Source organism: Dreissena polymorpha, chromosome 14 (genome assembly GCF_020536995.1).
Source record: "Dreissena polymorpha isolate Duluth1 chromosome 14, UMN_Dpol_1.0, whole genome shotgun sequence".
Classification (NCBI taxonomy): domain Eukaryota; kingdom Metazoa; phylum Mollusca; class Bivalvia; order Myida; family Dreissenidae; genus Dreissena; species Dreissena polymorpha.
In genome coordinates this window covers 73,953,082-73,970,557 of record NC_068368.1, presented here as the reverse complement: position 1 = coordinate 73,970,557, position 17,476 = coordinate 73,953,082, and the positions used below count along the sequence as shown (strand labels likewise).

At 34.2% G+C, this 17,476-nt stretch overlaps 1 protein-coding gene across 1 annotated transcript in view; it reads right to left on the bottom strand.

Annotated features, from left to right (window-relative positions):
* Positions 1 to 17,476, bottom strand: part of LOC127857484 (potassium channel subfamily T member 1-like) — a 158,984-nt gene that overhangs the window by 379 nt on the left and 141,129 nt on the right. Inside the window, exons 17-19 of the mRNA XM_052393879.1 lie at positions 12,352 to 12,501; positions 11,659 to 11,858; positions 1,928 to 2,030 (exon numbers count right to left, since the gene is read on the bottom strand). Coding sequence (XP_052249839.1) covers positions 1,928 to 2,030; positions 11,659 to 11,858; positions 12,352 to 12,501 — 453 coding nt within the window. The remainder of the gene's footprint in view (positions 1 to 1,927; positions 2,031 to 11,658; positions 11,859 to 12,351; positions 12,502 to 17,476) is intronic.

Here is a 17,476-nt window from a genome sequence, read left to right as displayed (position 1 = left end):
TTATTAGGAAAAACAGTACAAAACTTAAGTTCAAACTGCACGGGCAGCAATGTTTCTTAAGGAAGAAACAGTAAAAACTAGGAATGGAACAGGTTACTAAAACATTAACAATTAACCTATTGCAGTTACCCGTCTAGTAACCTGTAACAAAAAAAAAACTTAAACAAGAGGCCATGATGGCCCTGAATCGCTCACCTGACTACCAAATACAATCCCAACCCAGATTTCATCAGATAAACATTCTGACCAAATTTCATAAAGATTAGATGAAAACTGTGACCTCTATTGTCTACACCAAGGTTTTTCTATTATTTGACCTAGTGACCTAGTTTTTTGACCCTGGTTGCCCAAAATACAATCCCAACCAAGATTTTATCAAGATAAACATTCTGATCAAATTTTATAAAGATTGGATAAAAACTGTGACCTCTATTGTCTACACAAGGTTATTCTATTATTTGACCTAGTGACCTAGTTTTTGATCCCAGATGACCCAAATACAATCCAAACCCAGATTCATCAAGATAACACATTCTGACCAAATTTCATAAAGATTTAATGAAGAACTGTGACCTCTATTATCTATACAAGGTTTTTCTAATAGTTGACCTAGTGACCTAGTTTTTGGACCTAGTGACCTAGTGTTTTAACCCCAGATGACCCAAATACAATCCCAACCCAGATTTTATCAAGATGAAACATTCTGACCAAATTTCATAAATATTGGATTAAAACTGTGACCTCTACTGTCTACACAAACAAATTGTTGACGGTTTTTTCTATTATTATTTGAACCTAGTGACAAGATTTTGACCCCCAGATGGCCCAAATACAATCCCAAACCCAGATTTCATCAAGATAAACATTCTGACCAAATTTCATAAAGATTAGATGAAAACTGCAACCTCTTTTGTCTACACAAGGGTTTTCTTTATTAGTTGACCTAGTTTTTGACCTAGTTACTAGTTTTTGACCCCAGATGACCCAAATACAATCCCAACCCAGATTTCATCAAGATAAACATTCTGACCAAATTTCATAAAGATTGGATGAATAAACTGTGACCTTTACTGTCTACACAAGGTTTTTCTATTATTTAACCTAGTTTTTTACCTAGTGACCTAGTTTTTGACCCCCAGATGACCCAAATACAATCCCAACCCAGATTTCATTCAAGATAAACATTCTGACCAAATTTCATAAAAAGGATTGGATGAAAAACTGCGACCTCTATTGTCTACACAAGGTTTTTCTCTTATTTGACCTATTATGTGACCTAGTTTTGACCTAGTGACCTAGTTTTTGACCCAGATGATCCAAATACAATACCAACTCAGATTTCATCAAGATAAACATTTTGACCCAAATTTCATAAAGATTGGATGAAAACTGTGACCTTCTACTGTCTACACAAACAAATTGTTGACGGACGCACACACGCACGCACACGCATACGGACGCCCGGACCAACACATGGTCACATAAGCTCACCATGTCACTTTGTGACAGTTGAGCTAAAAATGTAAGCATAGCTTCCATATTGTCATATTGCATATTTATGGATTCTCTTCATGAACTTATGTAAGTTATGGCCCATTGTTCTTAACATGCGGCCATCGCATATTTATAGTTTTTGAACAAGTATTATTTATAACACATTGTAGATTTGTTAACCTGTCAATGATTTTTCGCAAGTAAACAACATTTTGATATGGATAACAAACAGAAATCGTGTGTAAAAAGAGAGGCCAGAAAGTCTATTCTTTCTTATAGTTCCAGGACCATTAATGGAGTCTTGTACTGCCAATCAGTAATGTATTTGTCTTAATGTAAATAGCAACAGAATAAAGTTTTGTGATATGTTCTCTCCGATGAATTAAGCTATTACTTATAAAGTAACAGGTTTAAATGCACTTTGATCCCATACCCCTGCTGCAGTGTGATGGTGTTGAAGACACTCTCCTCCTCCCCGTAATCCTCCTCCTCATCTTCAGAGTCCAACATCCGCTGTAGCTCAGCCGCCATACGCTCTGTAACCATGGGAACACATGCTCAATACATAAAACATGTGCTCCTTAAAAACCGGGTTAAATGAATGTGCAAAAAGTGTCGTCCCAGATTAGCCTGTGCAGTCTGCATAGGCTTATCAGTTATGACACTTTCTTCTCTTAAAGAATTTTCTTAACAAACAACCATTTTAGGCAGAAAGTGTTGTCCCTATATGGATTGTGCACGGTAAAAACTGGGAATGACACTTAAAACTCATATTCCCAGAACGTGATTATATTATGATGGATGACTGACCCACAAGAATGTATCATTTAAGTGAGTAATGTAATGATTGTTACAGAGAATAGTATTCTTGTTGACTGGATATGTTATGATTGTTATACAGAATAGTATGATAGCTGACTGATCTAAAAGTATGTTTCAGTCAAGGGATGTGTGTGTAATGATTGTTTAACAGAGTACTATGACAGTTGACTGGGTATGCAGTGTAATGATTGTTATAGAGAATATTATGCTTGTTTACTGGGTAGTGTAATGATTGTTATACAGAATATTATTATTGTTGACTTGTTATTGTGATGATTGTTATTCAGAATATAATAATAGTTGACTGGGTATTGTAATGATTGTTATACAGAATATCAGGCATAACCCCAGGATTTTGGGCAAGCACAGCGGGAAGGCAGCATGGAAGGGAATTGATGCTGATGAAGGTTGTGGTGGGGGTCATTTCATGTAGATTCTTGTTATTTGCTTCATGTTTTAAATTTAAATCACATAAGTTTAGTGCTATTAAAAGATATTTTTATTAATTTTTCATTTGTTTTTACTCAATTTATTTCATTCAAGTCATTTATTATAATGTTAAATAACAAACAAAAAGACATGATTGTAAAACAAGCACCGAGTCACAAAAGGCCCGCTGTGCTGAAAACACCTGGGGAAAAGGCTTAGAATATTATGATATTTTGACTAGGTAAGGTAATGATTGTTATACATAATATTATGCCAGTTGATTGGGTAGTGTAATGATTGTTATACAGAATATTATGGCAGTTGACTTGGTAGCCTAATGATTGTTAAACGGAATATTATGACAGTTGGCTGGGTAGTGTAATTATTGTTATACAGAATATTATGATTGTTGAATGGTTATTTTAATGATTTTTATACATAATATTATGATTTTTTAATGGGTAGTGTAATGATTGTTATACATAATATTATGATTGTTGACTGGGAAGTGTAATGATTATTATACAGAATATATTCATGAAGTTACTTCCGGCATAACAAGATTTAAAAAGCTCCATTAAACTACGCACTTTATCTAAGATTTTACAGAAAATAACAATGATATAAATGTGAAATTTAATGTAAATAATAGATTTTTTGACAGCGGTCATTTTGATACCAATTGAAACATGGCAAACCGGATACAGAATTTCGAGTTGATCGCTACAAAAAACTCCTGACTTCAAACAACAAGTGGACCGATGGAAACAAGAGACTACGAGTTAAATAGTGAAAAGGCAATCAAAAAGAAACTCTTTGCGACCACACGGGACCACGCGATTGTCAAGGTGACTGGTGGTGGGCTGAAAATCGAATTTAGTACTGGTATGTATGAACTTTTAAAAACTGTGCTGATGAGTTTTACCAGTCTGAAATTTTGAAATTTAACTGTCAAAAAACACAAGTGTATGATAATATTGGTAGTTTAGTGGAAACTAAATACAGGCTATCATCCGGAAGAAATGGTGTGTATACAATTAACTAATATTACACAAAATGTTCATGTTCAAAATGGGAAAATGGTGAATCAGTTTGCGGAAAGTGACTTATCAGAAATCCTACAACTCACTACAAATAAATTAATACCAGAAACTTGACCATCGATGAAGTGAATGCAAAATTTCAAGAAATTCTTCAGGAATGCATGCTGGTGTTAACGAATAGACAAACTGCAGAAAAAGATGTATATGGTTTAAGACCGGAAATAAATTATTCCAATTTCACGGTAAATACCAAGCAACTTGAAAACTTTGAATCGGTGTAAAAAGTTCAACGCATGAACATTGTCGCAAGTACTCAAACGGAGAGCACCGGGATTGAATAGGATTTTGAAGCACTTTTTTGTTTGATTCAAACAATTCACAAGTCAGTAAGTGATGTGCGCAAAGATGTATGTGAGCACATCTTAAACACCAATCGCGGATTCAATGTGATGAAAGACATTCTCCATAGTATAAAAGTAAATAGTACAACAAATTCCCGAGCTACGGACGAAAAATACGATTGCTTGGAGGAAAATGTTCAAGACCTGAAGCAAACACTCGACCAATTAAATATATCTGTACAGAAAAAATTACAATCGCTCCGAGATATACTTAAAGCTAACTCCCTACCAAGTGTTCCTTCCAAAGGTGATATGAATAGCTCTGTAGAAGCAACATGTAGACAGATGTCCGATGATCCCGTAGAAAATGACACGATACGAGAAACCTTACAAGTGACACTTGAGCCTTGCCCACAAGCGATCTCCGATATACAAGAAAATACAGTGCATTTTGAAGAAGATACCAATAAAGAGGAGCATATATCGAACATTACACCACAAATATCGAAGACTTTACTGATTGGAGATTCAATTTTGAGAGGCATCAATAAGCGAGGATTATGCGAATCTGTGGACATATGCACTATGCCAGGGAAGACAATGCTAGATATCTGTAAGAAGCTGAGTAAAATGAATATCTCAGACATATCGAAAATAATAATATTTGCTGGTGTAAATGATGTCTTCAATGGCCAGTTGATTTCACTAATCAAAGATGTAATCTTCAAGACAGTGCAAAGAATTCAAGAGCAAACAAATTGTGAGATATTTATTTGTAAAATAAGTCCTCGATGTGATGTTGATGTACGCCATTTAAACTCCATACTAGAAGATGTATCGAGCGAACTTCCGGTGAAACTGATATTGATATAATTGTTTTTTGTACGGAAATGGACAATTGGCAAATCGACTATTCAGATTTGATGGAATTCACCCAAATATTTATGGATCAAGTTCACTTGTGGCAGCAATCAACGAAGTATTGCATATTACTAAGAAAAGAATGCAGCAGCAACAACACAACATCGTCAACATCATCCAAATCAGCAGAGGTGTACTTCTAACGGAGACTTCAAAAACGGGCATTGTGAATACCGGAGCGCTATACCGAAATTCCAGTACGGGCTTCATGGCTTTAGGAACAAGCATCGTGACTTCCGGAACGGTTATCATGACTTCCGTAATGGGCATCATGACTTCCGTAATGGGCACCATGACTTCATCAGGCATCATGATCTAAGGAACGCACACGTGGACACCCGGAGCGAGCATCATGATTGTCAGAATGAAAATCGTGACTTCTGGTACGTTCGTTGATACGTCAATCATGAAAACAGTCGACACTGCACGAACTGTGGTCATCAAAATCATGTTATGCGTGACTGCAGACTACCCAAAAGACAATAGGTTACTAATGACAGACGTACTACATCGTTATATAGCAAAAATAAATTTGACATTCTTTCGTCGGTATGTAGCCAATGTGACTCGCACAAATGTAAGTGTATTTCAATAATTGCTAATGAAAATCAACATAAACCACATTGCTTAAGATTGAATAATGTTACATGTAGCACAATAAATACTTTAGACACTAATATATCATCCCTGGATAGTAACGTTCTTATGGAATCTGACATAAATTCTACTTCAAAATGTAACATAAATAATGATTATTATATTCCATTTACATATAAGAGTTTGCATATTATGCATTTGAATATCCAACATTTATTGCCTAAAATGGATGAAATTCGTGTTTACTTACACAAAAATAGTCCTTTAGATATAGTAGGCTTTTGTGTTACATTTATAAATGATAAAACGGAGATTAATACAATATCCATTTCCGGTTACAGTATTGTAAGACGTGATAGGGCTATTACTGCTGGAGGCGGTATAATAGTTTATATAAAACATAGCATCTCTTTTGTACGTAGACATGATTTAGAAAGTGACGATATTGAATCTATTTGGCTACAAATCAAAATTGTAAAGTACAAACCATATCTAATTAACTTTGTTTATCGCCCACCAAATAGCCCTCAATCTTGGATTGACTCATTTGAATTACAATTAAATAAAGCAGACATGGAAGATTGTAATTTGTATTCAACCGGGGATTTAAATTTTCAATGTTAAGCCAAAACGTATTTAACAATAAGAAATGGGAAAAATTTATCACTGATTTTAATTTAAAACAACATGTGTCTTTTCCAACAAGAGTTACTGAACATTAGTCATCAATATTAGACCATTTGTATTCAAAATATGACAACATTTCTGAGGTAATCATACCACAAATAGGCATAAGTGACCATTTCCCAGTAGTTTTCACATTTAGCGTCAAAGGTAAAATTGTTAAGACAAATTAAATAAATTTTCAAAATGACTTAGCAAATACTAATTTTGATATAGTTGAATCAATTGAGGATGCTAATGAGGCATTTGAAGTATTTTATAACATATTAAACTCAGTCCTTAATAAGAATGCCCCTATCAAATATAAACAAGAAACCGTCGGAGACGGGTGATGCTCCCAATAGTTTTTTTTGGTCACAATGTTGCACTATATATTCAGATAAAAGGAAATGTCTTGAGGGCACAGTAGTTGGGGGGGACAATAATTTTTTTATAGAAAATTTCAAAGGGCCATAACTCTGTAAAAAATAATCCGACCAGAACCCGCTGATAATATGCACATCTTCTTTTGGTAGTGAAGCTTCCCATATAGTTTCATTGAATTCCGGTCATTAGTTGCTGAGAAATAGCCCGGACAAGAATTGCACTATATGTACAGTTAATGGAAAATTTCAAAGGGTCATAACTCTGTGAAAAATCATCCGACCAGAACCCGCTGATAATATGCACATCTCCTCTTGGTAGTGAAGCTTCCCATAAAGTTTCATTGAATTCCGGTCATTAGTTGCTGAGAAATAGCCCGGACAGGAATTACACTATATGTACAGTTAATAGAAAATTTGAAAGGGCCATAACTCTGGGAAAAATGATCCGACCAGAACCCGCTGATAATATGCACATCTCCTCTTGGTAGTGAAGCTTCCCATAAAGTTTCATTGAATTCGGTCATAAGTTGCTGAGAAATACCCCGGACAAAAATTGTGCACGGACTGCAAACACAGGGACGGACACACAGAGAGACGAAGCGGGGACTATATGCTACCCCCAAAATAAATTTTAGGGGAGCATAAAAAGTGAAGAGATTACAACAACCTGGTTGTACAACGAAAACGGGAAAACAAGCCAGGTCTTTAAGGGATAAATATAAACGTGAATCTAATTGGCCACAATATAAGTTGTGGCGTAATAAGTGTAACAGTGCAATCAAAAAGGCTTAAAAAGAATATTATTCAAATGCGGGACAAAATAAAACAAGTGCAAAATCGCTCTGGAAAACTATTAAATTAGCCTCAAATAAAAACAAAGAATCCTCCATTTTGCCAAACGTAATAAAGAAGGATGATCAGATAATATCTGGTAAAACAAATGAAGCTAATGCACTTAATGACCACTTTGTTGACATCTCAAATCTTATTAAAAAGACTGAATTTACTGAACACGATTTCATCTCACTAAAAACATATTTAGATGCAAAGCTAGATTCTAAGCATTTCTCTGTTCAGTTTATTACTTCATTAGAAGTTAGTACTTAAATTCATCAATTACATTCAAACAAATCAGCATGGGCTGATGGTATAGGGCCCAGCATTATTAAACTTTGCAAAGAATTCATAATACAACCAATCACTGCTCTTATAAATAACAGTATATCAGATAGAACCTTTCCAGACATGCTCAAAATTGCAAACGTTATACCTTTTACAAGGGGGGATCGGTAGAAGATCCTAATAATTATAGACCAATATCACTTTTACCTACTATATCTAAAATATTTGAAAAGCATATAGCTAAACAATTGCATATTTATCTAGAATCTAAAAGTCTATTAAACAAAACTCAGTCAGGTTTTCGCAAATATCATTCTTGTCAAACAGCATTGATTAATATAGGCTTAAACAAATTGATAATGGAAATCTGGTAGGTACAATTTTCTTGGATTTAAAAAAAGCATTTGATCTTGTGGACCATAGGGTTCTTTTATACAAATTAAAACTTTTATCATTTTAATGATAGGTCATGCGACCTATTTTCTTCATATCTCTGCAATCGATTTCAGTACATGTATATCAAAGCAGAAAACGCTACCTCTACTTGTCATTGCTGGTGTTCCTCAAGGATCTATTTTGGGACCTCTTCTATTTCTTATTTACGTTAATGATCTTTCACTAAATCTTACATGTATTTCTGCAATGTATGCTGATGATACAACATTGCACACTGCGGGAACAAATATTTAAACAGTTCAAAATAAGCTACAAACAAATCTTTCCATTGTAAATGAATGGTGCAAAACTAATAACATGATAATTAATCCACTAAAAACTACTTGTATGGTATTAGGGTCAAAACAGAAAGCTAAAAAATTAACAAATCTAAAATTTAAAATTTCAGATACGGTGATCAAAACAGTAAATTGTCAAAAACTTTTTGGCCTTTATATTGACAATACTCTATCCTGGAAACTACACATTAACAGCGTTTGTTCAAAAATGTTGTCTCGAATGTTTCTTCTGCAAATAATAAAACCATATTTAACCCTTGAAATGCGTAAACTCTTCTATAATGGTTATATCTTGCCTATATATCCGACTACGCATGCATTACCTGGAGTTCAGCAGCCAAAACGGAAATTAATAGAATAGTCAAACTACAAAAGCGTTGTGGTGCACATATTTTAAATAAAAAGTACAACCCAAATTCAAAAATCCTATTTAAAGATCTAAAATGGTTGGAATTTCGAACAGCGTAATCACTATTTTACGTCAGTTATTGTATTTAAAGCATTTCACAATCAAACCCCAACAAACATACGTGACCTTTTGACACCTTCACAAAATAATCACTTTAACTTGCGATCTTGTGAAAAGGGGGATTTAAAGCTTATGCGAATACCCAAAACAAACTATTTCAAACGATCGTTTGAATTTTCTAGCACAAAAATTTGGAGTTCATTACAGCAATCTATACGTCAAACAAACAATTTAATGACATTTCAGAAAAAATTAAAAGCTTATCTTTCTACCACACTTTATGAAATAAACTGAACATCCTTCATGTTTTTGTATAGTAAATAACCTTAGTTTGATGTTTAAATACTGTTCTTGCATAAATGGTAATTGTAGTTTTATGTCTGTCATTTGTTTTCAATTAATATGATATATATCATTGTAAGTGTATATGCATATGATTATGTTTTGTTCTTATTTCTAAAGTTTAAATATTATGTATTTGTTGTAAATTGTATTATGTTAGAAGACCTTGTTGAAAATAAGAAATGTATTATATAAATTGCATATTATGTAATTTCATCTGATGTATTTCTTAACAAGTCTATCTTCTTTAATTAAAGATTTTATTATTATTATTATTATTATTATTATTATGGCCATTGACTTGGTAGCCTTATAATGATTGTTATACGGCATATTATGGCGATTGACTTGGTTGTGTAATGATTGTTATAGAGAATATAAGGATAGTTGACAGGGTAGTGTAATGATTGTTATACAAAATATAATGACTGTTGACTGGGTAGCGTAGTGATTGTTATAGAGAATATAAGGATAGTTGACTGGGTAGTCTAATGATTGTTATACAGAATATTATGGCAGTTGACTTGGTAGCCTAATGATTGTTATGCGGAATATTATGATAGTTTACAGGGTAGTGTAATGATTGTCAGACAAAATATAATGATTGTTGACTGGGTAGCGTAGTGATTGTTATAGAGAATATAAGGATAGTTGACTGGGTAGTCTAATGATTGTTATACAGAATATTATGGCAGTTGGCTGGGTAGTCAAATGATTGTTATACAGAATATTATGGCAGTTGACTGGGTAGTCTAATGATTGTACAGAATATTATGATTGTTGACTGACCCAAAAGTATGTATATAGGTCAAGTTGATTGTGGCATTATTGCTACATTAATATTATGATAGTTAACTGGTACAAAAGTATGTTTCAGTCAATTGGGTTGTGTAATAAATTTTATGCAGAATATTATGATAGTTGACTCAGTAAAGTGGGCTGTGTAATGATCATTTTACTGGATTTAATAAAGCAAAAAAGCATTACACAGATTATGTTTCTGTCAACAGGTATTCTGCTTATACTAAACTGGTTAAGTGAACTTAACATGAGTGAACTTACAAATGTAACAGTTAGAAACCTTCGTTTTGTATAGATTTATTCTTGATTAATGATATGAATCAAAACAATCAAGCCCAGTTACTTACCTTTTTTAAATTGCCTTAAACCTGTTGAGAAAACTACAAAATTCAAACAACTATGATGCTCACAGGTTAAATTGCCTATATCAATGTATTTTGTTCTGTCCCGTTTATTGACTATTTATAGTATTATTTATTGCTCTTTCAATTTATTTTAAATATGTTGAAAGCACCAATAAAGTACAAACACTCACAATCAACTAGTAAACACTAGGTGGTAGCATGTGATTACAAACATTCTTACCCCAAACAAAATGGAAGCACAAACACTTTAGACATCAGTCCCCTTAATATCAACAACAATCAGTCAAGTCCAACAACTCAGGATAAATAGTAAAGCCCATAACTCATGATCAGCAATTCCTCTACCATTACTCAACATCAGCAAGTCAAATTTTAACCCCTGATCACTAGAGCAGCTAGTCAAGACAGCTAAATCATTGCCAACCAGTGAAACTGAATATCAATCAGTCAAGTCATGTTACTCAGGATCAACCACTAAAGGCCCAGGACTCAAAACAAACCAGTCCAGTCCCTGAACTCATGATAAAAAAAGTCCCATAACTTAAAATAATGCAGTCAAGTCCAATAACTCATGATAACTCTCTCCCACTCATAATCACAGTGAAAATGGATTTATGGGACTAACTCGCAGGCTGTTCAGGATTTATGCTGTTTTTTCTCATCAGTATCTTAGGGTTGGAAATGAAGCTCTACAAATTTAATCCTATTAGAAAGGTTTTAAATTTAATTAGATTTTCTAAGGGATTACAGACAGGTAAAAATTAGTATCTAAGCCGTAAAGGGTTAAACAATTCAAGTCCCATAACTAACAATCATACAGTCAAGTCCTGTAACTCATGACACTAAACATGTTAAGTCCCATAGTTCATGATTAACAAGTCAAGTTCCATTACTTTTTCAGTCATTTTGTAGTTCATGTTAAAAAAGTTCTTTTTTAAGGTCTTAAAATTCGGAATAAACAAATCAAGTTCCATAACTCTTAAAGTCATTTTGTAGTTCATGTTAAATAAGTACAGTCTCAAAATTCACATTAAACAAATCAAGTTCCATAACTCTTGCAATCATTTTGTAGCTTATGCTAAACAAGTCAAGTCCCATAATTCACATTAAACCAGTAACCTTCACTTACCCATATTTTTTGTCCGTACAGCTGTCTTGGACTCATCATGTTTCAACGCGTCAGGCTGTATCTTGGAGTATTCCTCCTTGGTTATGCTCATGTAGAAACAGAAATCCGAGGCCTTGAGGATATGGCTGGGGCCGGGGTTGAGTTGTAGGTGGGGGTCATCAACAGTGCTGTCCAACACTGCCACCAGCGAGATACCAAACCTGACAGGAATAAAGGACAACAGGGCTTAACCCTTTGCCACTTAAATACATATTTTCACGCATTTGTAGTCCCTTAGAAAGTAACATTTAAGACCTTTCTTACTAGATTCAAGTTCTTAAGGCTTCATTCCAAACCTTATATACTGATGAGCAGCAAACAGTATAAAACATGAAAAGGCTGCAAGTTACTTGCAAGGCTTTCCTGGTTTATGCTGTTTGCTTATAGCCATTTTCACTTTGCTTCTAAGCAGGAAAGGGTTCATGCATGTGTAGAAAGTGGGTTTGTACAGACTTAACTGGGATGAAACTTTCTGTCTAAACTAGATTTCATTTAAAAGTAAAATACCATAAAAGCTGAAAGTGTCGTCCCTGATTAGCCTTTGCGTACTGCACAATCTAATCTTGGATGACACTTTCACAAATATATTGAGCATGGTTTTCAGTGAACAAGCCTCAAAGCATCCAGAGTCCTAGTAACACCATCGTGTCTCACCTCTGATGTGCATCAGCGGAGGCCTCGGTGAAAGATTTGCCCTCGTAGGGGGAGAAGAACATGCTGCGACCAAGCTGTATGTGATAGATCTCGTTGCCTGAGTGACGCCCGTAAGTCTGCTGCCATTGATCTGTGGCCATGTCCGCCTCGCTGTAATAGATACAACCACATGGAATGGCGGCCATTGTAAAGAATACAATTGTGTAAGCCATGCACAGCAAGGTTTTCAATCAGGCTTTTGCTATATGCCATGGGGAACACAACCGGGCTGGGTGTTGAGTTTCCTAAAGAGTCTGATATAAATCTGACACAAAGAAAAGGCAATCAGTATACAGCAATTTTTTTATCCAATACTTTGAAATTGATACCTTAATGTTGTCAAGTTGTCAATTTCATATTAACTTTGGTTCAAGTCATAGAGCTGCATATGAAATTGATTTTTTTTTTAATTGGATAATAAGTAGTTTTTCCCAATTCCATTTTCCATTACTTTATGAAGAAGAAAAAAAACAATCGTGTAGCTTTATAAGTATGAGATTGAAAACTTCATAAACTTTGTAATTTTCCTTCAATTAAATGAAAATGGCACAATAATTTTATGTTATTAATTCTAGTTAATAAACTTTGGGATCTATACAAAAATGTGCACACAAATACCATTTAAGCTCAAGAAAATTGTACACACAAAAAGTATGTATTATCTTTTATTTTATGCTTTCCAGTGGTTTATAGAGAAATATCAGTGAATTAAAACTGATAATTTCACTGTTACAAACAGTAGAAATTATCAGTGAAAATTATCGATAATTTTCACTGTTTACTGTGAAATGACGTCATTTTTGTGACGAAATGACGTCATTATCCGAGCGAAATTCTTTAGTTAAACTCTTTAACGATGTATATAAACTGTGAAAAAAATCATAAAATAAAAAGAAAATTTGTTGGATTCGGTTGAATATCGATTTTAATTCACTCGTGATCATAGAAAATATATATTTTCACTCATGGCTGCGCCATTTGTGAAAATATCATTTTCTATTATCACTCGTGAATTAAAATCGATAATCCACTGATTCCAACAAATATCCTCTATATATATCAAACATTCAAAACATTGTCATAAAAAAATGTTTTTAAATTCATAAATGTAGGCAAAATATTTTGAGACATAACTTTATATTCAAGATCGCAAGTGAATTAGAAATTAAACAATGATATTGATTTTGATAAAAATGAAGTCAGATATTTTTGTGTATACATGGACAACCATTATTATATCATATAATCATTAAACATTTGCCAATATTAATCAGAGTAAAAGAACAACATTCTCATATGTAACTAATAGACTTGCATTTAAAACGCATTTTTTACAATTTACCATGTTAAAAACACTTCTTTGTATGAAGAAAAAATAATATGGTGCTTATATCACATTTTATAACAATCTTTTTAGTGTTTTTTTTTTATAAAAAAAAATATCTGACTTAATTCTTATCAAAATCAAAATTATTGCACAGACTAATAAGGGAAAACACTTTCCACTTAAACTGAATGTTTGCTAAGAAGAGACGACAGATAAATGAAAAATTCGATAAAAGCGGAAAATATTTTTCCCGATTAGCCTGTCTGGACTGCGCAGGCTAATCTGAGACGACACGTAACGCACATAAATTAAGCCCCATTTTCCCTGAGCCAGACTCAACTAAAAATACTGGTCGCAGTTAGCAGCTCTGAGGTCTCACCTCAACCCTTGCCCACTTAGAAGCAAAGTGACAATGTCTATGTGCAAACAGCATAAAACCAGAACAACCTGCGAGTCACTCGCAGTTTGTTCTGGTTTTATGCTGTTTAATGCTCATCAGTATCTTAGGTTTGGAAAGAACCCTTAAAAACTTGAATCTTGTAAGAAAGGCCTTGAATTAAATGTAAATTTCTGAAGGACTACAAATGCATCAAAAAACATATGTAAGTGGCAAAAGGTTAAATAAGATCACGCAGATATTTGTTAAGTATGACATGAATATTTTTTTTAAACATAAAGATATAGATTGTTGAAAGCAATTTCTAAGTACAAAAGAGGTGTAACTGCATGCAGAGTTATGTACTTTGGTCTGTGACCTAACACAATGATCTGAATAAATGTGTGCATTTTCAATACATACAAGTTTTGCAGTAGTTACAGATATGGAGTTGTTTCACACAAACCTTAACCATAGCATACTGAAATGCTTCTGCAAAGGCCAACAAATGAAGCATAAGAAAAGCTCTAAATCTTTGATGAATAGATAAATAATTGTGGTGAAAGGTGCTTAAATTCAACCATTATTTTCATGGCACTTCAGTAGAATTTCTTTAAACTGATGTCCATCACCTACAATACATTGCAATGTATGTATAAAATTCCACATAAGCACTACTTATTCTAAAATTATGAAAAGAAAATATCTTGGCAAATCTAACACAATAAAAATACTAAAACCCCAACAAGAGCATCGCATAGCGGGTGCCAACACTCTGCTGTGTGAGCAGTTTTGAATAGATGAAAGCTGGTCAGAAGTGACCTTGACATTTGACCTAGTGACCACAAATGGGTGTGGCGTGTAAAACTCATTAAGGTGCATCTACACATGAAGTTTCAAAGTTGTATGTGGAAGCACTTTGATTTAAGAGACTATGTTATGGTTTTAGCACGACGCAAACAGTGGACGGCAGACGGCGGACGACAATCTGGCTATGACAATACCTTAGGTTTTTTCTCCGAAAACAGCCGAGCTAAAAATGGGTCTAATATGATGTTTCAAAAAAGCTTAGTACTAGACCAGAAACCTTGAATGACTAACCCTTTACCACAAAGATACGTATGTAGTGTTTATAGTCCCTTAGAAAGTTATATTAAATTGAAGACCTTCCATACTAGATTCAAGTTTTAAAGGCTTCTTTTCCAACCCTCAGATACTGATGAGCAGCAAACAGCATTAAACCTTAATAGACTGTGAATTACTCGCAGGCTGTTCTGGTTTTATGCTGTTTGCACATAGTCATTTTCACTTTGCCTCTGAGTGGGAAAGGGTTTTAAAGCAGACAGGGTAGCTCCTGACCAGACTGCAAGCATTAGAAGTAATGGGTGTGTATAGCAGTATTACATTCTGTATTGCGTTGGAGGACCGAGTGTAACACTCGTTCCTCCAACGTAATACAGAGTGTACCTCTATATTAGCTGGAGAAAGTATACTGCATAGCTGTGTTCTTACATTAACGATCGTTGTCTTATAATATTATGAGCACTAACATGTTTAATATCATGTAATTATTGCTTTTCCTTTTTATTCCCCTTCCGGATATATTCACAACAAGTTATATAGTTTTACATCGACATTTAAGAATAAATGTCATTTCCATAAGCCAGCGCAATTCCAGCACAAACACTGTGCACTTATTTTTACTGGAATTAGCTGCCTTTGCTATTTATAAGAAATCTGCGTCTTAATGAAGTACTTACAAATTACTACGCATTCCAATCGTGCTGACCAAACTTTTGTTAAATATTTAATATGACATGTGAAGACACATATAATATGAGCATTGTTCTGAAAAAACTGGGCTTAATGCATGTGTGTAAAGTGTTGTCCCAGATTAGCCTGTGCAGTCTGCACAGGCTAATCACGGACGACACTTTCCGCCTAAATTGGATTTTTGCTAAAAAGAGACTTCATTTTAACGAAAAATGTCATAAAAGCGGACAGTGTCATTCCTGATAAGCCTGAGCGGACTGCACAGGCTAATCTGGTACAACACTTTACGCACGGGCATTATTCCCAGTTTTCTCAGAACTCAAATCATATGATCTGATGAGGTGACATTAATATCTATGTTTACTATAGTGCGCAGTTAGAATATAAGTGTACCTAATTATATTGAATAGATATTTTCTAATGTCTTATGTTCTGCAAATGAAAGCATCATATAAGTTTATAAAAGCGCATTTGAAATGTGATTATGTATATAGCTATGTATTTTTTTATTATAAACTGGAATTCAAGTGTAAGTGTACTATACAAAACATAACAAATATTTAACACCATTGATAAGTGAAATAAAACTAAAACAAATAACAAACAAGAGCACCGCATAACGGGTTCTGCACTCGGCTTTTTTTTTAGAGGTCACAGTGACCCCAAAATGGGTGTGGTGTGTAGAACTCATCAAGGTGCATCTACAGTACAGCCAAAGCGGACAAATGTATTTCGCGATCCGCGGCGGCAAGGCGAAACGAGTCGATGCCGCGTCAGTCGTTGAAGCCGCGTCAGTATGCGGCGGCAAGTCGCATTTCGCCGCGAAACTTCGCATTTGTCCGCCGAGGCATGCCGCTATCCGCGACAGGATGCCGAGTCGATGCGCACCATGAAATAAAAAATCTTTTTAAAATTATTAGTTACATGTAGTTAACAAATTTTGAAAGAACAATCATAATAATAATTAAAATCATAATAAATTTATTGTGCGCGGATTGTATTAGCATATACATGTAAGCATAGTTAATGTGTCTGGCCAATTAAGTTTGTTTCCCACCCGTAGTGTATGTATTTCACACATAAACAAGGTCACGTAATTATGTTTTCGCACATACAAGTGGTCAAGGCTCCAGAATATGGTGGATTTATAAATTAATTGCATGTTGATTTTGCTATTAAATTTAAGCTGAGAAAATTAGCAGTTTGAAGCCACATCAATAATCAAGACGGTGACGACGCATTTGTTGTTTTGTTAATTATCAGCTTATTATAACTATTGTTTGAATATGCGTATATAAACACGTTTTATTTTGTTCATATTATACAGTTAATATCGCTACTATTTACCCGATAATCCCGTATATTCAGGTTTTAAAGCAAATGCTGGTGAATATTTACGATACACAAACATTCTCGATATTTCCTTAAGTATCAAATACATTTTGGCATTTGTTACTATTTAAAGAGATGATGAAATAATGTCTAATCGGGGCGTTTTTTTTTCCACTGAACACGCGATTTACGCCTGACGTGATGTTCATGTATTTATACAACACAAAATACACCCAAACTTTCCAAACGACGTTCTACATGTCTGCATAATTTTCGCG